Source organism: Culex quinquefasciatus, chromosome 3 (assembly GCF_015732765.1).
Source record: "Culex quinquefasciatus strain JHB chromosome 3, VPISU_Cqui_1.0_pri_paternal, whole genome shotgun sequence".
Taxonomy (NCBI): domain Eukaryota; kingdom Metazoa; phylum Arthropoda; class Insecta; order Diptera; family Culicidae; genus Culex; species Culex quinquefasciatus.
Window position 1 is genome coordinate 17837786 of NC_051863.1, and position 21800 is coordinate 17859585.

At 40.9% G+C, this 21800-nt stretch overlaps 2 protein-coding genes across 3 annotated transcripts in view; one reads left to right on the top strand and one right to left on the bottom strand.

Annotated features, from left to right (window-relative positions):
• Positions 1–2523: 2523 nt before the first annotated feature.
• LOC6046231 lies at positions 2524–6778 on the bottom strand. The gene is made up of 4 exons (XM_001863424.2): positions 6550–6778; positions 2984–3408; positions 2771–2924; positions 2524–2701 (listed from the first exon to the last, which is right to left on the bottom strand). Exons 1-4 carry the CDS (start codon positions 6674–6676, stop codon positions 2592–2594), a joined length of 816 nt encoding a protein of 271 aa, XP_001863459.1. The 5' UTR covers positions 6677–6778; the 3' UTR covers positions 2524–2591.
• A 103-nt stretch (positions 6779–6881) lies between these two features.
• LOC6046232 (putative U5 small nuclear ribonucleoprotein 200 kDa helicase) overlaps positions 6882–21800 on the top strand; it is a 29384-nt gene continuing 14465 nt past the window's right edge. Inside the window, exons 1-4 of one of the 2 annotated variants that reach the window (XM_038259605.1) lie at positions 6882–7040; positions 7176–12796; positions 12858–13383; positions 19413–19666. In XM_038259605.1, the coding sequence (XP_038115533.1) occupies positions 6996–7040; positions 7176–12796; positions 12858–13383; positions 19413–19655 (6435 nt within the window). In that variant the 5' untranslated portion in view covers positions 6882–6995 and the 3' untranslated portion in view covers positions 19656–19666. Of the gene's footprint in view, positions 7041–7175; positions 12797–12857; positions 13384–19412; positions 19847–21800 lie in introns of those variants that run through there. The other variant, XM_001863425.2, reaches the window with a different exon arrangement.

Consider the following 21800-nt stretch of genomic DNA (forward strand, 5'->3'; position numbering starts at 1 on the left):
AGTAGCTCATTTTAATTCCAAATTACTAAATTTAATTGATAAACATGCTCCCATTAAAACGAAACGCATCCGTTCAAATGATTGTCCTTGGTATAGTCATGAAGCTTACAACGCATGTGTTGATCGTGATCTTGCATACAGGAATTGGAAACATAACAGGACAGTTGAAAATAAAATTATTTTCAGACGTTTTCGTAACAGAGCCAACCAGTTAATCAGAGATGCCAAAGTTAGTCATTCAGCAAAAATGTTTGACCCTTCCCTGTCAGCAAAAGCACTTTGGAACAATTTTAAAAAACTTGGCTACAAAGAGGAAATCAGCCCTTTAGACGATCAGTTCAATTCAGATTTAGTTAATAATTTTTTTATTGATAAAGTCAACAGCTACCCATCTGGAAATCTACAAGCAGCTCTTGCAAACTCACCCATTTATGATGACGATGATGATAAATTTAAGTTTAGAGCAGTTTCAGCCGATGAAGTTCATAAAGCCATATTAAAAATAAAATCTGATGCAATAGGTTATGATGGCATCCCACTTAAATTTGTTAAAATGTTCATTAATATATTACTGCCTTATGTTACGTTAATCTTCAACAAAATCATTGTTACAAGTTCTTTTCCTTTAGTTTTCAAATTATCTATAGTTAGACCTTTAGCCAAAGTTAAATTTCCAGCAACACCGAATGATCTCAGACCAATTTCCATTTTACCAACATTATCGAAGGCATGTGAGAATCTTTTTAAGGATCAAATAGTACAATATTTAACATTCAAAAGCTTATAACCCCTTTTCAATCTGGTTTCCGGGAACATCACAGTACATCTTCAACCGTTATTAAAGTTTGTCAGGACATAAATAAAGCTTTAGACAGTAACATGGCAACAATACTTGTCCTCATAGATTTCACGAAAGCTTTTGATCTGATTGACCATAACATTTTGTAGCTAAACTGGAAAAGCAATATAATTTCTCAGCAGAAGCTTGTAATTTGTTTAAGAGTTATTTAGGAGGAAGACATCAACTGGTTGAAATCAATGGAAGTCGATCACAATTTAGACAAAACGAACGAGGGGTTCCACAAGGATCCGTTGGAGGTCCCTTAGCCTTTACAATGTCAATTAATGATCTCCCAAGACATGTTCGTTATTGCAGTATACAATCTTTTGCCGATGACACCCAAGTTTATTTATCTTGTCCTATTTCAGAACTTCCTCACTATATTTCTTTGCTAAACGCTGATCTTTTATCCATTTTAAATTTTTGTCGCAATAATGGTCTAGTACTTAACGCATCTAAAACAAAAGCCATAATTTTTACTCGTCCTAATTCTGATCTACCTGTATTACCGCCCATTACAATAGACAACGATATAATTGAAATAGTTGATAAAGTAAACAATCTTGGAATAGTTATGAACAAACACCTAACCTGGAACGATCATGTATCTTTTATTATTAGGAAGGTTTATACAACTTTACGAATTTTAAACCAACATAGAAACACTTTATCAATTGATACTAAAACAAAACTAGTAAAAACTCTTCTTTTACCTCACTTTATTTACGGTAATGTAATTTTCTCTCATTTGTCAGCAGAAACTGAACGTCATTTAAAAGTTTGTTTCAATAGTTGCATTAGATTCATTTACAATTTACGCAGATATGACCATGTTTCTCAATATCAGTCGTCAATTCTTGGCATACCTTTACAAAAATATTTTCATTTGCAGCTTCTTGTTTTTTTGTTTAAACTTATTAAATTCAAAGAGCCAACTTATCTATATGAAGAACTTTCCTTTAGTAGATCACAACGTACACATAACATTCTAATTCCAACTCATCATACTAATTATCTGGGGAATTCATTCGTAGTCCGTGGCGCACGCCTGTGGAACGCTTTGCCTCATCGTCTGAAAAATCTTACTTCTATTAGTGATTTCAAGCAACAGTGTAGGGAATATTTAAGGAACACTTGATAGAAACAGTTTCTTGACCAGTTTATTTTCTCACCTAAATTCTTCTTGTTGAAGTCATTTTCATTTGTTTTTAGGTTAAGTTATTTCTCTTTGTTTATACAATGATCATTTCATGTACTCTAACCTAATTTTTAGTTAGTTTTAAGTTTTTTTTTTTGTTTGTAGTTTTATCATATTCGTACTAAATGATGTCTCTGTATACGATAAAAGGCTTGCCCTTATGTATATTTTTGAAATAAAGATACAAATACAAAATACAAATTTGTTAAAAAGCGTAGGGAGTAGATGTCGTCGTGTGTGGTGCCTGCATTTTGTAAAGTTACAATGCAATAGAAAAATAAAGGATGTTTTAGAAAAAAAAAAGAAAAAAAAAGTACTTTTTCATTAAAATGTACAAACCATGCCCCCTCGACTTTGGTTAGAGACGAGGGACATAAACTTCAAAAAATAGTTGCAACGGTCAGCAAATAATATATATATATATAAAAGTATTCAATGAAAAAAATGATAATAAGTGCCATCCATAAATTAAAAAAGCATTCAATTTGACAGCTTGAAAAGTTTAATTCAGGTATTTATTCAAAAAAATATATATTGAAAAAAATAAATATTTTATCGTAATCTGCTTCGTGTTGCTCGGTTTCTGTTCTGGATTCGGGCCACAATCCTCCTCAGCTGGTTGCGGTAGTCGTTCATAGTGGAATAATCCGTTTTCCAAACATCTTTAATGGTAACAAAATTAATTTAAATTACTAAACATTAAATAAAAGCAAAATTTGCAAATAACTCACCATACAACAACTGATTGAAGATGTAGAAGGCCATCATGTTAATCTCGCCATCGATGAAACCCAGCTCGTTGATAAGACTTTCTGTCACGAAATCCCTCAGAATCGGTTCCAGGCTACGATTGTGCTTCTGGATGGTAGCGCTCAAGAAGTTGACCTATTTGTACAAATTCCAGATCAAAAAACAGCATTCTAAAACCACCACAACCCACTCACAAATGAAACAAAAGACTCCTGATCGCTGGTGATCGATTCCTCCAGCTCCCTCAAATCGTCAACCCGGTTGATGGGAAACTCCACCAGCTTCAGCTCGTCCTGCTCGATAAACTCCCCGATCAGATCGTCGTTTTCATCTTCCTCCATCTCGAGCTGGATTTCGTCCACCATGTCGTCCTGCACCATCGGTTCCTCGGCGAGTGCCGGGGCGGTCGCCGCCGCCGCCGGCTGGGCCAGAAACTGACGCCCGATAAGTCCATTTATGTGCACCGCGGTCAGACTGTCGACCTGGGCGTTTACGAATATGATGCTTTCCAGCTTCTTCTCGATGCCATCGAGCCGAGCGATTATGGACTTGAGCGTTTCCGGATCAAAGTCCGTCTCGTTTGGGTCGGCGAAGGTTTTGTGGATTTTCTGGATCACGGCTAGATGGGAAAGGTTTGAAAAATGGTGTTTGGAATAATGCAAATTACTTATCGGAACATGAAATCATCAAGAAGGGATTAGACTTTCGAAACAAAAAAACTTTTTCAGAATCAGAAAATATAAAACAAAAGAAACAAAACTAAATAAAGACCAACTACTTATTATAAACAATCAACCATCCACAAATTACGAATGACAATCGAGAATCAAAGACTTATAAGACTTATATAACAAAAAAAAAAAAAATAACTAAATTTCAAATTTCAAGCCTGATTTCGAAATATTTAAACAAAAAGTATTGCAAAATACTTCATACAGAGAAACCTCTTTTTACGCCGAGGCGTTACGCCCAAGTAACCATCCTGCACTAAAATAAACATTAATAGGCTGCAAACCAGCATTCCACACCTAATCAGCATCAAAATAGCTAATCTCAGAGCAAATCAGCTCTAAATCAACTGCTGTAGCATATGCTGAAATGCAGCTTATTTAATGCTGCTACCAGCAACACTGCTTCATTTTTTTCCCATTAAAGATGAGATGTGAAAGAGAAAGAATGATGAAAACCAAAACAAAATATCTCTGGCTCGCTCATCCCTCACGAAAACAAACCAGCTGAGGAAAAAAGAAACGGCTCTCGGTTGCAGCCGTGGTCGCAGCTGAGAATTTGGATATTTTGCATGATTAAATTTATGTTCAAGCTGTTCAATGTAAATTGTGGTGTAACACAATAGAAAGGCAATAATCACTTCTAATGGACAGATTCCTTAGAGGATGGAGGCTGGCATTTTTTGGGCCAGTTTGGTATCAAACGCAAACGACACTTGCAGATGTTTACATCGGGATTTTACCGTAAGAACATTCTTTTTATGATTGATTATAGTCTTGAGAAAAGTTGGCACATTCCCAGTACGAAATGCAAATTTCTTATATTACTGAAGCTGCGCCCGGATTCCAGCGCTAATTTAGGCATGACGGCAAGCGTGCATGTTTTGATCAACGTACATGGCATCAAGTCTCCAACACCAAGCATTTCATCAAATAAATTGTTCTCCCCTCAGCCATTTTCTCCTATTAAGCTGTGTCGGTAAAGAAGTAAACAAACCGTAAAAATAGATCTGCAGTAGGAGGACGAGAGAGAAAGAGATAACAACATTTTTGCATCTCACTTTTTTACGTTTTGCAGGGCCGGATCAAGAACAGTAGGGGCCCAGCTCTAAAACAGAAATATGAAGTCCAAACTCAGCTGCAAATCAGCTGTAAAAGCGCTTTTCCAGCAACTTCTAAAACATTTCAGCTGTTATAAACTGCAGGTAAAGCGCTGTTAGTGCTGAACAGTTACTACTTTTAGTGCTGATTGGTTACTTGGGCGCTTTTTGTTTCGTCAATTTCTCCTGAACCATAACATATTTTTGCAAGCCTCAAAAAGCGTTTTGAACTCTGTTTTGAAGATCCGAACATTTACAACATTTACCATTTCAAAAACCCAAGTTTATATTGTTTTCAGAAAAATGTTAGGGAAATAAGGTGGAATAACAAAACTGCCGTTAACATACATTTTCAAAACCACCTTAACATTTGTTGAAACCAACCAATGCCTAAGGTTCTTCCACTCTAGTTACTACTAGTATTGTATATAAAAGATACAAACAATGTTGTAGTTAGGCAATTTTATGTGTGCTAAATAAAAAAAAAACAGTTTTAAGGAAAAAAAAAAAAACAAATCCTACAAATTGCATTTCAAAGATTGCAAAAATGGAGCAAAGTTTCAGAGAAACTACCAAATTGAAAAACGTAACGCATCGCGTAAAAAGAGGTTTTTCTGTACATCATTACAGTTATAATACTATCAAAGAATTGCAAAATATAAATGAATTCATAAATAAAAAATCCTCAGCTTTTACGTTATTAACCGATCTGTAGTAGAGAACTTGGAGCTTATTACAGCACGGCCATCTCAAACCAAAAGTACTAATCGAAGCACGAGAACTGTCAAATGGAGGTACCAATCGAGCAAAAGACAAAAACATTTTGCTCGATTGGTGCCTCCGTTTGACAGTTCTCGTGCTCAGATTGATACTTTTGGTTTGAGATTGCCGTTCTCTAATAAGGTCCAGGTTCTCTAATCTGTAGTCCCAAAATCCAAAATGTGTTAAAAGATTGAAAATGCTACAATTTCACAACAACAACAAAAAAATAGTTTTCCGGATTGTCTTGATATTAAACATTTTTGGATTTAATCGAGAAATTAAAAGTGAGAGTGTGTGCAACATGGAGTTAAACTTTCTGTGAAGTTGCTGTAAAGATTACCATAGCACTTTGAAAAGTTTAACTCCATGTTGCACGCACACACTCTCACTTTTCTAAATCAAATCACAGTAAGTTTTAGTGTTTAGATTTTTTTTAATTTTGAAAACATTAAATTTTTTATTTTGACCATTTTTAATCTACAGAATTTTTAAAAATTTCATTGCTTTGATTTTAGTTTTTTTGTTTTTTTTTATATCCGAATTTTTGTTTAAACAAAAAATAAGCTTTAAGAAATATATCTGAAGTTTTTTTTTTTGAAAAGGTCCAATAAACCAAATTTTCAGTTTTTGCTTTTTTGGTGTTTTTTAATACCCCTGATTCAAGGCGGTTTTAAAAACACCCAAAAAGCAAACACTGGAAATTTAGTTTCTGTGAAATTGCTGCGAAGATTACCATGGCACTTTGAAAAGTTTAACTCCATGTTGCACGCACACACTCTCACTTTTCTAAATCAAATCACAGTAAGTTTTAGTGTTTAGATTTTTTTTAAATTTTGAAATCATTAAATTTTTATTTTGACCATTTTTAATCTACAGAATTTTTAAAAATTTCATTGCTTTGATTTTAGTTTTTTTGAATTTTTTAATATCCGAATTTTTGTTTAAAAAAAATATTTTTTAAGCTTTAAGAAATATATCTGGAGTTTTTTTTTGAAAAGGTCCAATAAACCAAATTTTCAGTTTTTGCTTTTTTGGTGTTTTTTAATACCACTGACTCAAGGCGGTTTTAAAAACACCCAAAAAGCAAAAACTGGAAATTTGGTTTATTGGACCTTTTTTAAAAAAAAACTCCAGATATATTTTTACAACATTTCGCAATAGGCCCCTTACAAATATCATCCTCATCGTCGTCAATGTCCACCTCGTCGATGCCAGCATCCGTCCGAAACTTTTTCACCTCAATCCGGATATCGTCCGAGATGTTGAAGCTCCGGATGTTCGACTGGACCACACTCATGCCGGAAGCGTCTCCGTTTCCGGGGCTCTTTTATCCCGTTTTCTACTTCACAACACAAAACTCACACTCCCGCACACGGCAACCACAACAAACTGCGGAAACTGCTCGATTTGTTCTGACAGTTGTTTGACTTTTTCGAGCAGTGCTCGAATAAAAAAATGACCCAGTCGATGACGGATGCCGCTGCTCGAGTGGTGCGAGCTGTCAAACGTGCGTGAAAAACAAGCCGGATTGGAACATCATTTTTGCGGCAGCACGAGAAAAAGTTTAATTTTGAAGTAAAATTTGCCCGTTCAGCCGGTGAAAATAGTGCAAAACCATGGCTGACGCAGCAGCTCGGCAGCTGCAGTACGAGTACAAAGCGGTAAGTAGGAATCGGGGGTGGAAAGTGCGATTGTTTCGCGACCTTGCGCCGCAGCCTAAATTTTCAAGATGGTCGAGCGAGACAACGCAGCGAAAACGTTTTGTTTACAACAGGCTTGTTGGTTTGTTTTTGCAGAACTCGAACTTGGTGCTGCAGGCGGATGTGCGGTTGATTGAGCGTCCGCGGCGGGATGAAGCTACCGGGGAGGTGTTGTCGCTGGTGGGCAAGTTGGACGGGACTAAGATGGGCGATCGGCACCAGCGGACCAAGCCGGAAAAGACGGAGGAGCGGAAGGCCAAGCGGCAGAAGCGAGACGAGGCGCAGTACGATTTTAACAGCATGAAGGGCGCGACGCTGCTGTCGGAGGGGATTGATGAGATGGTCGGGATTGTGTATCGGCCGAAGACGCAGGAAACGCGGCAGACTTATGAGGTGTTACTCAGTTTTATTCAGGAAGCGATTGGAGATCAACCGAGGGATATTTTGTGCGGGGCGGCCGATGAGATTTTGGCGGTGCTGAAGAATGATAAGCTGAAGGATCGCGAAAGGAAGCGCGAGATTGATGGGTTGCTCGGGACGGTCACGGATGAGCGGTTCGCGTTGTTGGTTAATTTGGGGAAGAAGATTACCGACTTTGGGACGGATTCGGCTGTCGCTGCGGGGGCGGGAGCTGGGGTGACCACCGACGAGCATATTGATGAAACGTACGGGATAAATGTGCAGTTTGAAGAGTCGGAGGAGGAGAGCGACGAGGATAAGTACGGAGAGATCCGGGACGATGACGTGTTGGACGAGGGGGAGGAGGCGCGTGACGACGGAATGTTGCACGCGGAAAACCTCGGTGGAAACGAGGAAGGCAAGAAGGAGAAGGCACTCGACCCGCGGGACATTGACGCTTATTGGTTGCAGCGATCACTTCGAAAGTATTACAACGATTCGGTCATGTCCCAGGCGAAGGCTGCGGAGGTGATGAACATCTTCAAGAGTGCTGCCGACGACCGGGAGTGCGAGAGTCAGCTGGTCAATCTGCTTGGGTTTGACTGTTTCGATTTCCTCAAGTTGATCAAGAAGAACCGGCAGATGATTCTGTACTGTACGATGCTGGCTTCGTCGCAGAGCGAAAGCGAACGGGTCAAGATTCGCGAAAAGATGAAGGCTGATCCGTTTCTGGCGAAGATTTTGCGCCAACTGGACACGGGCAAGCAGGAGGTGGATGATTACGATAGTGAAAAGAGCAAGATGCAACGCCGTCGGAAGGAACAGGACGACGACAATATGGAGGGCATCGGTGGACAAATTCCTGGCAGTCGAACTGTGCTGGAATTGGACGAACTCGCGTTCACCCAAGGCTCCCACCTGATGGCCAACAAACGGTGCCAGCTGCCCGACGGAAGTTTCCGCAAACAGCGCAAAGGTTACGAAGAAGTGCACGTGCCGGCGTTGAAGCCGAAACCCTTCGAAGAGGAAGAGGAACTGATGGTCATCGAGAAGCTGCCCAAGTACGTGCAGCCCGTGTTCGCCGGCTTCAAAACGCTCAACCGAATCCAGAGTCGTCTGTACAAGACGGCCCTCGAGAGCGATGAGAATCTACTGCTGTGCGCCCCGACCGGTGCCGGTAAAACGAACGTGGCCCTGCTCACCATGATGCGCGAGATCGGCAAGCACATCAACGACGACGGAACGATCAACGTGGACGAGTTCAAGATCATCTACATTGCGCCGATGCGGTCGCTCGTACAGGAAATGGTCGGCAACTTTGGCAAACGCCTCGCCACGTACAATCTGACCGTGTCCGAGTTGACCGGAGATCACCAGCTGAGTCGGGAGCAGATTGCCGCCACGCAGGTCATCGTGTGCACGCCGGAAAAGTGGGACATCATCACGAGAAAGGGCGGCGAAAAAACGTACACCCAGCTGGTTCGGTTGGTCATCATCGACGAAATCCATCTGCTGCACGACGAGCGTGGTCCGGTGCTGGAATCGCTGGTCGCACGAACGATCCGTAACATTGAAACCACCCAGGAAGATGTCCGCCTGGTTGGACTGTCCGCCACCCTTCCAAACTACCAAGACGTGGCGACGTTCCTGCGAGTGCGACCAGAAACCGGTCTGTTCTACTTTGACAACAGCTACCGGCCGGTCGCCCTGGAGCAGCAGTACATTGGCGTGACGGAGAAGAAGGCGCTCAAGCGGTTCCAGGTCATGAACGACATCGTGTACGAGAAGGTGATGGAACACGCCGGCAAGAACCAGGTGCTGGTGTTTGTGCACTCGCGCAAGGAAACGGGGAAGACGGCGCGCGCCATCCGGGACATGTGCCTGGAGAAGGACACGCTCGGGAGCTTCTTGCGGGAAGGTTCCGCCAGTATGGAGGTGTTGCGCTCCGAAGCGGAGCAGGTGAAGAACGGTGAGCTGAAGGACTTGCTTCCGTACGGGTTTGCGATCCATCACGCCGGGATGACGCGAGTTGATCGTACGCTGGTTGAAGATCTGTTCGCCGATCGGCACATTCAGGTGCTGGTTTCGACGGCCACTCTTGCGTGGGGTGTGAATCTCCCGGCGCACACCGTCATCATCAAGGGAACGCAGGTTTACAACCCGGAAAAGGGACGCTGGGTCGAGTTGGGCGCGTTGGACGTGCTGCAGATGTTGGGTCGTGCGGGTCGTCCCCAGTACGACACAAAAGGCGAGGGAATCCTCATCACCAACCATAGCGAGCTGCAGTTCTACCTGTCGCTGCTGAACCAACAACTCCCCATCGAGTCGCAACTCATCTCCAAAATGCCCGACATGTTGAACGCCGAAATCGTGCTCGGTACGATCCAGAACGTCAAGGACGCCGTCACCTGGCTCGGGTACACGTACCTGTACATCCGGATGCTCCGCCAACCGACGCTGTACGGCGTGTCGTACGACGCCATCAAGGAGGACCCACTGCTGGAGCACTTCCGCGCCAATCTGGTCCACACCGCAGCTCTGCACCTCGAGAAGAGTGGCCTCATCAAGTACGACCGCAAAAGCGGTCACTTCCAGGTCACCGAAATCGGTCGAATCGCCTCCCACTACTACTGCACGCACGACACCATGCTCACGTACAATCAGCTGCTCAAGCCAACCCTCAGCGAGATTGAACTGTTCCGCGTGTTTTCCCTGTCCGGCGAGTTCCGCAACATCACAGTTCGCGAGGAGGAGAAACTCGAGCTGCAAAAGCTGATGGAGCGCGTCCCGATCCCGATCAAGGAAAGCATGGAGGAACCCAGCGCCAAGGTCAACGTCCTCCTGCAAGCCTACATCTCCCAGCTGAAGCTCGAGGGCTTCGCCCTGATGGCCGACATGGTGTACGTGACCCAGTCCGCGTCCCGTCTGCTGCGTGCCATCTTCGAGATTGTCCTGCACCGGGAGTGGGCCCAACTGGCGGACAAGTGCCTCACGCTGTGCAAGATGATCGATCGGCGCATGTGGCAGAGCATGTCCCCGTTGCGTCAGTTCCGCAAGATGCCCGAGGAGATCGTGAAGAAGATCGAGAAGAAGAACTTCCCGTGGGAGCGGCTGTACGATCTGGAGGCGAACGAGATCGGAGAGTTGATTCGCGTGCCGAAGCTGGGCAAGACCATCTACAAGTACGTGCACCAGTTCCCGAAGCTGGAGCTGTCCACGCACATTCAACCGATTACTCGGTCTACGCTGCGCGTCGAGTTGACCATCACGCCGGACTTCCAGTGGGACGAGAAGGTTCACGGCCAGTCGGAGGCGTTCTGGATTTTGGTTGAGGACGTCGACTCCGAGGTGATCCTGCACCACGAGTACTTCCTGCTCAAGTACAAGTACTGCCAGGACGACCACCTGGTGAAGTTCTTCGTGCCGGTGTTTGAACCGTTGCCACCGCAGTACTTCCTGCGCATCGTGTCCGACCGGTGGATTGGCGCCGAGACGCAACTGCCGGTTTCGTTCCGCCACCTGATTCTACCGGAGAAGAACCTGCCGCCGACGGAGCTGCTCGATTTGCAGCCGCTGCCGATCAGTGCGCTGCGCGAGCCACGCTTCGAAGAGCTGTACGCGGACCGGTTCCCGCAGTTTAACCCGATCCAGACGCAGGTCTTCAACGCGGTGTACAACAGCGAGGACAATGTGTTTGTGGGTGCGCCAACCGGGTCGGGCAAGACGACGATCGCGGAGTTTGCCGTGCTGCGAATGTTGCAGCAGAATCCGCACGGTCGGGTTGTCTATTTGGTCTCGAGGGACGCGCTGGCCGAGCTGATCTTCATGGATTGGCACCAGAAGTTTGGCCAGAACTTGGGCTGCAAGGTGGTCAAGTTGACGGGGGAAACCGGAACGGACTTGAAGCTGATTGCCAAGGGACAGATCATCGTGACCACGGCAGACAAGTGGGACATTTTGTCTCGGCGTTGGAAGCAGAGGAAGAACGTCCAGAACATCCAGCTGTTTATTGTGGACGAGCTGCAGCTGATTGGTGGTGAGGAAGGACCTGTGTTGGAGGTCGTCTGCTCCCGTATGCGGTACATTTCGTCCCAGATTGAGAAGCAGATTCGGATCATCGCCCTGTCGGCATCGCTGTCGGACGCCCGGGACGTAGCTCAATGGCTGGGTTGTAACGCGAATGCGACCTTCAACTTCCACCCGAGCGTGCGGCCAATCCCGCTGGAACTGCACGTGCAGGGATTCAACATTACGCACAACGCGTCCCGCATTGCGGCCATGTCGAAGCCGGTGTACAACGCCGTAACCAAGTTCAGTCCGCACAAACCGGTGATTGTGTTTGTGAGCTCGCGGAAGTTGGCTCGATTGACGGCGATTGATATTTTGACGTACTGCGCGGCAGAAGCTCAACCGAATCGGTTCTTCCACGCCGAAGAGGAGGACATTAAGCCGTTCCTGGATCGCATGACGGATAAAACGCTGAAGGAGACCCTCTCGCAAGGGGTTGCGTACATCCACGAAGGCCTGACGGCGTCAGATCATCGCATCGTGGAGCAGTTGTTCGATTCCGGGGCGGTGCAGATTGCCGTCGTCACGCGGGATCTGTGCTGGGGTTTGAACATTTCCGCCTACCTGGTGGTCATCATGGACACGCAGTTCTACAACGGTAAGAGTCACTCGTACGACGACTACCCTGTTACGGATGTCATGCAGATGGTGGGACGGGCCAATCGTCCGCTGGAGGATGACGACGCCAAGTGCGTGCTGATGTGTCAGAGCTCCAAAAAGGATTTCTTCAAAAAGTTCCTCAACGAAAGTCTACCGGTGGAAAGCCATCTAGATCATCGTATGCACGATCACTTCAACGCGGAGATCGTCACCAAAACCATCGAAAACAAACAGGACGCCGTTGATTACCTTACCTGGACGTTCCTGTACCGGCGGCTCACCCAGAACCCCAACTACTACAACCTGCAGGGCGTCACCCACCGACACCTGTCCGATCACCTGTCCGAACTGGTCGAGTCGACCCTCTCCGACCTGGAGCAGTCCAAGTGCATCAGCGTGGAGGACGAGATGGACACGCTGCCGCTGAATCTGGGCATGATCGCGGCGTACTACTACATCAACTACACCACGATCGAGCTGTTCAGCTTGTCGCTGAACGCCAAGACCAAGATCCGCGGCCTGCTGGAGATCATCTCGTCGGCGGCCGAGTACGAGGACGTGGTCGTGCGTCACCACGAGGACAACATTCTGAAGAGTTTGGCCGCGCGGTTGCCGAACAAGCTGACCGGTCCGAACGGAACCGCTCCCAAGTAAGTTCTTGAATATCAATCTGTTTTAAGAACATCATGTCTAACCACCCTCCCAATTCAGATACAACGACCCCCACATCAAGACGAACCTGCTGCTGCAGGCGCACCTCTCCCGCCTCCAGCTCGGCGCCGAACTCCAGGGCGACACCGAGCAGATCCTCGGCAAGGCGATCCGCCTCATCCAGGCCTGCGTGGACGTGCTCAGCTCGAACGGGTGGCTCTCGCCGGCCGTCGCCGCCATGGAGCTCGCCCAGATGGTGACGCAGGCCATGTGGAGCAAGGACTCGTACCTGAAGCAGCTGCCGCACTTTAACGCCGACATTGTGAAGCGCTGCCAGGAGAAGAACATCGAAACCGTGTTCGACATCATGGAGCTGGACGACGAGGACCGCATCCGGCTGCTGCAGCTCAACGATCAGCAAATGTCGGACGTGGCACGGTTCTGCAACCGCTACCCCAACATCGAGATGACGTTCGAGGTCGTCGACAAGGACCGCATCCACTCGGGCTCGTCCGTCAACGTGGTGGTCAACCTGGAGCGGGAGGATGACGTCACCGGACCGGTCATTGCGCCGTTCTTCCCACAGGTAAGTTTCCACTGGACGATGGCCGGGAAAACCTTCACTCCTACTCAAACTCGGCGATTGTGGGGATTTTTTTTTTGCTGTTTTTGCGCGCTGGATTCGAGCTTGTTTGTAAACAGGACTTTTGATTGGCACGAGGCAGGTCCAATCCCGTTATCATCATCGGCGGGCGGCAGACGGATTCGGCACCAAGTTCTAGCGTTCTGGCAAACAATCGGCGAGGCGCGCGCTAGCTCGTTCGTTTTATTTTTGTAGTTTTTGTTCGTAAATATTAAAGCTTTCATGGTTGATAACAATTCCGCAGATTTTCTGAAGCTGATAATGGGTTATGTCCGGGTGGCTTGTTTAGGTGATTGACGACCTATGAATAGATTATTTTTTGATGCAGGTTACAGTTGAATGTCAATTTGGTTTAGTAAGAATGAGATGAAATTTTTTCGATTCATTAATTTTTTAAAACCACGTAAAGACTCCTTCTGGCAATGATAAATCTGATAGCTTTGGATTTTATGAAAACTTTGTTAGTCCGAACAACTTGGGGTTGGAGGAAAACGCCGAGCAAACCAAATCGCGCATCAAGTGCGTAAACTGTGGTGTTAACCATACCAGCAACTGCCGTGGATGCAGCGCTCGGAAAATCTAATTTGCGGCGATTCCAAGATTGCAGTAACATGACATACGATTTCTCAACAAAACAAAAGAGGACTTAACATCAAAACTTTAAAACTAAAATGTTTAATTTAAAATCAAATTCATTTTTTCGTTGTATTATTTTAAATCGTTGAGATCAAATATTACCCCAAAATCAAGACGGCGGCCAATATGGCGGTGACAATATTCATTTGGTAACGTACATCTAATACCGTTTGAATTTCATATCACTTTTCATATGAACTTTTAGTGTGGTGATTATTGTTTATTGATTATTGATAATTTCTCGACACATGATTCATGCCAACGGTAAGAGCCTCTCTCATGCTCATGCTCATGCTCATGCTCATGATTCATGCCAACGGTAAGAGCCTCTCTCATGCTCATGCTCATGCTCATGCTCATGATTCATGCCAACGGTAAGACTAGTTTTGTCGATGGTAAGTCGTAGGTTGTCAGATTGAGATCATTCGATCGTAATTTATCGATACACCATCGACAAATTACGACCGACGATTGAGAAATTTTTTAAAATGCCAAAAAATCAGAAATCCTAATTCGTAACATATTTTTTCTAAATTTAACTTTTTTTAAGTTTCTGAAAATTAAAAATGCCTTGGGCATGAGTAAGGACCTCGACGCCGTTAGCAATGTTGGCTTTAAAATAAAATTTCGTGATAATATCACTTCCCCCCAGCCAACATTTTTGCCATGCGAAGCGGGCCTCGACGCTGTGTCTAGGTTTAATTCCTAGCTAGGAGCCATCAGTGTCTTAAGAGGTGGTCCCAAGGCCGAGTAGGAGTTCATGAAGCAAATTAGTCGTCTCCCACCCCTTGTAAATTGAAAAATGAACTCTGAAACCAGTGCTTACTCACAACAGAAACAGAGGCCTCTTCTAGGCATTGTAGGATAGAATAGATTTTGAAATTTATTTAAAAAAAAATATTATTACGTAGCATTTTGATATGTCAAAATTTCCATAGAGTCTCGGTCAATCAATAGTGCGATGATATCGGACAAAATTCGTTAATCTGTTGAACTAACGGTTTTCGGATTATGGTTGTATCTACCATTGTTGCGAATCGAGGGTCTACTGGAGCCTTGACGATCAAATGGAGCCTAACATTTCAAAAGGGCGCATGGGTTTTGTGAACAGGAGTGTGTCTCCTTCACTCAAATAACAGTTTACATAAGGTATAATAGAGATGCACTCTTGTTTGCAAAGCTCTATGCCCTAATGAAATGAATGGCATGAAATAGTCGTCTTAATTACTAGTGTTCAACTTATGAACTGTTCATTTATGTTTATTGGTTTTTGGAAGCGGCAAGACTGGTTTAAAAACAAGATCCTTTACCTTATTTGGCGTTATAATAAAACATTCGGGGAATTGAGATTAAATTTACTTTCAGACAGTTTAGTTTAGGTTGTTGATTGAAGTTAGATAGTTTTCCGTAGATGAATAATTGGACTTAAATGATTAGTTGATTTGAACGAAGTTGATTTCATTGGCAGATCTGTTTCTAGTTGTAATGTACGACAAGGCTATTGACAGACGTGACAGGTCGGCAGTTAGTTTTCATCTTTTTTTCTCTAGTATTTTTTATTTCCTTTAAATTTGGAATACATCATAGGTTTCTTTTGTATAGATCTCCGATTAGTTACATTTTCTTATTTAATTAACTAATAATTTAATTTATTCCGGGCCTTCTTACTTTGAATCACAATTTCAGATTTTCTTTATTCAGTGTTAAACTTAGATTACCGTAACTGCTCAAATCATCCAAGTTCTTACTACTCACATCAACACTAATTTTCTTTCACCTCCCCCCTCCCGATCCCCTATATCTTCCGGTGGTGTTCATTTGGTATGCAATACTAGTTCGGCCACTACCCTTTTTTCCACAAGAAACCGGACTTGGACTGACTTGAGGCCGCGTCCCCCACCTTGCTCCGTAAAACGAAAACGAAACGAAACGAAATTTCTGAAAATTAAAAATGGTTGAACTTGATAAATAAAAAAAACATATGGAAAATTAATTAAACAATTTTTTAAAATTGTAAATCTCAAAAAAATATTTATTGAATTATAAAAAAAAACATTTTTTTTTAATTGAGAGGTTACATTCAAGATTTTAAAAAATGTTGAGCATTTGAAATAAAAAAGCTTTTTAAAATTCCAAACCATAAAATGAATCCGGAATTTTAAAATTTTAAGTTATCGATTTTTTATGTTTAAACTAGTGAGTTTCCATTTTTTTTCATTTGTGTTTTTTTTTGTTTTTGAATTTTAAATGTTTAAAGAATTTAAAATTTCACATTTAAGATCATAAATTTAAGAACCTTAAAAAAACAAAAAAATCTAAAATAAATGATTTTACATTAAAAAAAATCATAAATCAGAATAACTGATTTTAGAAATTGGAAAAAATAAACTTCATTTTTTTTTTAAATCTAAAACGTTAATATATCAAATATCTACAAAAAAATAACATTGTTTTTCAATTAAATTTAAAAAATTAAGAATTAAACAAAGTTGCATTTCAAGAATAACAAAAATGTCAAGGATTCAAAAAAATAAAAAAAATAAACAAAAAAAAAATCTTACCATTTAAAAATTTCTAGTTATAAATTAATTTGAGATTTTTTAAATTTTTAAGTTTATGAATTTTAGAATTTTGAAACCTGTAAGAAATTTTACATTTTTATTTTTTTATATTTTTGAATTTTTAAAGTTTAGTAAAAAGCACTAGCATGCCCAGCTCTTTAAGGAGGGTGGGGCAATAATATGGACGTTTTGAAAAATACGCAATTTGTGGACACCCCCTGACCAAATTTAGAGCAAATTGCTGAGGATGGTGGGGCAGTTGTCGTTAATTTTTCCGATGACTTATGAAGAGTATCGGGGCCGCATTTACAAACCGGATTCAGTGGCTATTTCTTAAAGTTTAAAGCTTTTTCTTGTAATGTAGAGTTTTTTTTTTGATTATAAATTCATAAATTTTAGAACCTTATTTTTTTACTAGTTAATTATTTTACAATTTTTATAAGATTTAGTAATTTTAGAAATTAATAAAAACTTTAAAAAAAGTTTAAATATGTAAAAAAATGTTTTTAAAAAACTCACAAAAATACTTGAAATTAAAATTAAAACAATACTGGATTTTATTTTGAAAAGGTACAATAAACCAAATTTTCAGTTTTTGCTTTTTGGGTGTTTTTTAATACCCTTGACTCAAGGCGGTTTCAAAAACACCCAAAAAGCAAAAACTAGAACTTTGGTTTTTTGGACCTTTTAAAAAAACTCCAGAATAATTCATGCATTGCAAAAATGTCAAGCATTTTAACAAAGTTCAATAGTTTCTTAATTTAAAATAAATTGTTTTTTTTTTTAAATTCTTTTGCATTTGGATTTTTTTATTTTTGATCTACATATTTAGAGTTTGACAATCATATCTAACTGAAAATCCAAATGCAAAAGAATTTATTTTTTTTTTAAATTAAGAAATTATTGAACTTATTAAAATGCTTAAAAAATTTCAATGCTTAATTTATTGTTTTGATTTTAATTTCTAAAATTTTTAAATTTGGGAGTTTGTTTTAAGTTTAATTTTTTTTATTAAATTTGTGAAGCTTATAAAAAATGTAGAAGTTATTGGATTAATTAGAATTTAATTTAAATTTTTTAATTTTATTTGCATTTTAGGTGTTTTGAAACCGCCTTGAGTCAGGGGTATAAACAAACACCCAAAAATAAAAAAAATAAAAATTTGTTTATAGGACCTTCTAAAAAACTCTAGGATTTTAAAATTTTTAAATTTCTTAGGAGCAGTTCTCTCAGATGTCGGTCATTCGTTTTTTTGTATTTTTTAATCCGACTGATACTTTTTTGGTGCCTTCGACATGTCCAAAGAAGCCATTTTGCATAATTAGTTAGTCCGTATAATTTTCCATACAAATTTGGCAGCTGTCCATACAAAAATGATGTATGAAAATTCAAAATCTGTATCTTTTGATGGAATTTTTTCACAAACATTCAATATTACGACCTTTTTAATTGTTAGTCCTGGTTTAAAAATTTTGAAAATATTTTTTTCGAAAAGATCGGAAAATTTCACGAATGTTTCATATTTTAACATTGGAAGTAAGACCATTAGTTGCTGAAATATCGACATTAGAAAATTGTGGGTTGTTTGGGTGAGACTTAGAAAAAAACAATTTTCCTGTTTTCAAACCTTTGCATGGCAATATCTCAGCAACTAGGGGTCGTATCAACAAAGTTCAAAAAAGCAAAATATAGAGAATTTTCTCAGCTTTTAAAAAATATTTTTTTTAGAAGTGGGCAAACATGTGTACTAATTTTAAAAAATGAAAAACTGCGACTATTTTCAAAAAAGTTACCTAAAAATGGCTTTAACTTGAAAACGGTGCACTTTATAAAATTTTACTAAAGTACTTTATGATTGCAAATTTGATTTTACATCGAAAAATGGAGTGGACAAATTTTTGTGACCAATATTTCGATTTTTAGAAAAAAATCAGTATTGATTTAAAAAATTCATAACTCGGTCAAAGATTTTTTGAACAACCTGGAAATTTCTGAAAAGTGGGCAGTTGATGTCCTTTAAACCATATAAAAAAAATAAAATAAAAATAGTGTTTTTTTTTTGCAAATCAAGTTTTAGTGACAAAAAGTTAAATTAAAAATCACCAAATTTTTTTTTACCGTGTATCATTTTTTTTCAGTGTAGTCTATATCCATACTTTGTCGAAGACACCAAATCGATCAAAAAATTGCTTCAAAAGATACAGATTTTTGAATGTTCATACATCATTTTTGTATGGACAGCTGCCAAATTTGTATGGAAAATTATGTGGGCAAACTAATGATGCAAAATGGCTTCTTTGGGCATACCGAAGGCACCAAAAAAAGTTTCAGTCGGATTAAAAAATACAAAAAATTAAATTGAAGAAAAATGACCGATTTCGGAGAGAATTGCTCTAGGTTAATTGTTTGAATTTTAAATGCTAAAGTTTTTAAATATTGGGATTTTAAATTTTTACCTTCTGTTGTTTTGGATCTTATTTAACCTTAACCCCCTAACGCAGCTATCCTTTCGGAAGCATTCTGTAGAATGGTGGGACGATTACTTCCAACATGCTTCTTTTCTAAACGGCCAGGCCAACTGCGTAAAGTTAACCACAAAGATGATTCATTGAATTGGATTGAGTTTGAGCAAAGAGTTTCTGTTTTTTAGGGCAAAGAATCGTTGGGAGCACCATGCTATGAGGTGCTCCGATATTCTGTTGTTTTGGATAAATTGACGATATTTTTTGTCTTTGTAAATATTTGCTTCAATTTCCTCTTCTCTCTTTTTTTCAGAAACGCGAGGAGGGCTGGTGGGTGGTGATCGGCGACCCGAAGACGAACTCGCTGCTCTCGATCAAGCGGCTGACGCTCCAGCAGAAGGCCAAGGTCAAGCTGGACTTTGTGGCGCCCAGCCCGGGCCACCACGACTACACGCTGTACTACATGAGCGACTCGTACCTGGGCTGCGACCAGGAGTACAAGTTCAACATCAACGTCGGCGACTTCCAGTCGGAGAGCGAGAGCGAGTCGGATTAGGATTGATCGGGGTATGGATAACCAAGTCTCTTTACTTCTTCTTAATATTATATATTTGTAAGGTACTTGTTTTAAGCAACACATTTAATATCCGATATCCGGGCTCGGATGTTGGGCTGTCATCGTGCATAATCGATGTCTGCCGGAGTCAGTGCAGACAAATAAACTCTCCACCACGGACAACCGCAAAACTTCCCGGGGTGGCTTTTCAACAATATCACTGCCCTGAATGCGCTCAATTTGGTGCTCTTTTCACGCTCGATTGCAGTTCGATGGTCGAAAATTTTAAATGTTAGCAAGTGAAATTGGACACGCGAGAGGTGCCAACGGAACATTGATACAGTCAATCATTGCGGGGTAACCTGATAAGCAGACAAAGCGATCGAGTTTTGAGTGCGCGCTTTCTTTCTTCCTTCCTCTTGGGATGTTTGCAATTTCAATTCTTAATATCTCTGCTCCTCCGTCGTAACGCCGTCATCCCCAGTAGAGTTTTGACACTATCACGCCACCGGGCCGAGCTTATCGGGACTGTTAAGGTCTGGAGGGAATTGTAAGGGTGTTGTGTATGTATATTTACTTTCTCACTCAGTCACTATCTTCTGCGCCGGTTGGTTGAACAAGTCGAGGAGCTTCGGGATTATAACAATCAGCCGGTGGATTCTCGGCGCGATGGGATTAGCCGGCAGCAATACGATGGATTCGCCACTTAATGACGCATGAAGGAGGCAAAAGGGATTGTTATTTTATGAAAGCTGAAATTGATACTTGATGTAAAGATGCACTTGTCTTTGGGTTGTAATTGATATTGATATTGGGTGGAACATTTTTATGGTAGTAGGGCAATTGAATTTTACAAGTGAAATTCGAAGAATTTCTAATAAAATTTTATTGATATTTAGGCTTAACCTGGCGTAAATAAATTCCTCGCTGAAATTACACAAAAGATAACAGAATTAAAAACAAAATCCTTATCTAGATGGACAACCCAGCATTCAACCATCAAAGTTCTATCGTTATCGTTATTTCGATAATTCTATCGGCGATTATCTTATCGCCGATAATATACATAACTCATTTTTCAAATCTTTCTAAAATCGATTAATTCAACCATATTATGTTAAATTTGCAAAGCTTTCACTAAGAATATAATTTTAGAAAATCTGGTATAAGTTTCAAAGCAAAATAAGCACTCAAAATTGTTCACACCGTATTTTTTCGAATGTACTCAAATTTTGCAATATGCTGCCGTTCTACGCATAACTGTCCCATGTTCAAAAAAGTGCAACGACCGTTTTTTGTGTTTCTACGCAGAATTGTCCCGTGGGTCCCCCATAAGTCCCTAATCATCCCAGTTAGCAGTTTAGCACTCTTATTTGTAATCCTCTTGCTATACATTAGATAAACAAGACACAATACTTCGTAAAACTGGTAATTTCGCGAAAGAAAATACTTGGTGGGACAATTATGCGTAGAAGTACAACGATGGGACAAACAGACTTGGTGTTGTTTTCAATGAGTTTCCGAACAAAGTAATAGATTTTATGTGTTTTTCGAAAAGTAAACGTCAAATTAAAATTAAAATTGACAAAAAGTCAGAATCGACCAAAAATGACATGGGACAATTATGCGTAGAACGGTAGTATGGGTATCAAACGAAGCGAAATTGTGTATGCTATTTCACACTTATATATATTTTTTTAAAAATACAAAAACAAATCGCAATACGGTATTTTTTCGAAAGTACCCAATTTTTCAAAATATGCAATATGGGTATCAATACGATATTTTTTGAAAATTTCAGTTTTTGAAAAAAAAACTCTAATAAAGTAAAAAAGCATACAAAATTTAAATTCGTTCGATACCCATATTGCAAATATTGAAAATTTGAGTATTTTCGAAAAAATACGGTACAGATTCTAAAAAAAGTGTCCACGTGGTTTATGGATGGTCCCATTATCGGCGATAAGATTATCGCTGATATAACGATAATATTATCGACGATAATTTTTCGATTATCATCGGGACTGGCAACACCAGCCAGCAACAGTCAAGTGTTCGGAGCTCTTCAGACTTTTCGATTTTATCGCCGTAATTTACCGTGATTACCCGCGAGTTTGCTCCTCCAGCATGCCAAGGGCCAGCCGT

Excerpts from the sequence above, each read along its gene's own strand:
- LOC6046231 (XM_001863424.2), bottom strand. The coding sequence starts at position 6,676 with ATGAGTGTGGTCCAGTCGAACATCCGGAGCTTCAACATCTCGGACGAT. Across the intron at positions 2,925-2,983 it reads AGGAGTCTTTTGTTTCATTT|GTCAACTTCTTGAGCGCTAC; the intron begins GTGAGTGGGTTG and ends TTGTACAAATAG. Across the intron at positions 2,702-2,770 it reads CTTCAATCAGTTGTTGTATG|ATGTTTGGAAAACGGATTAT; the intron begins GTGAGTTATTTG and ends TTACCATTAAAG.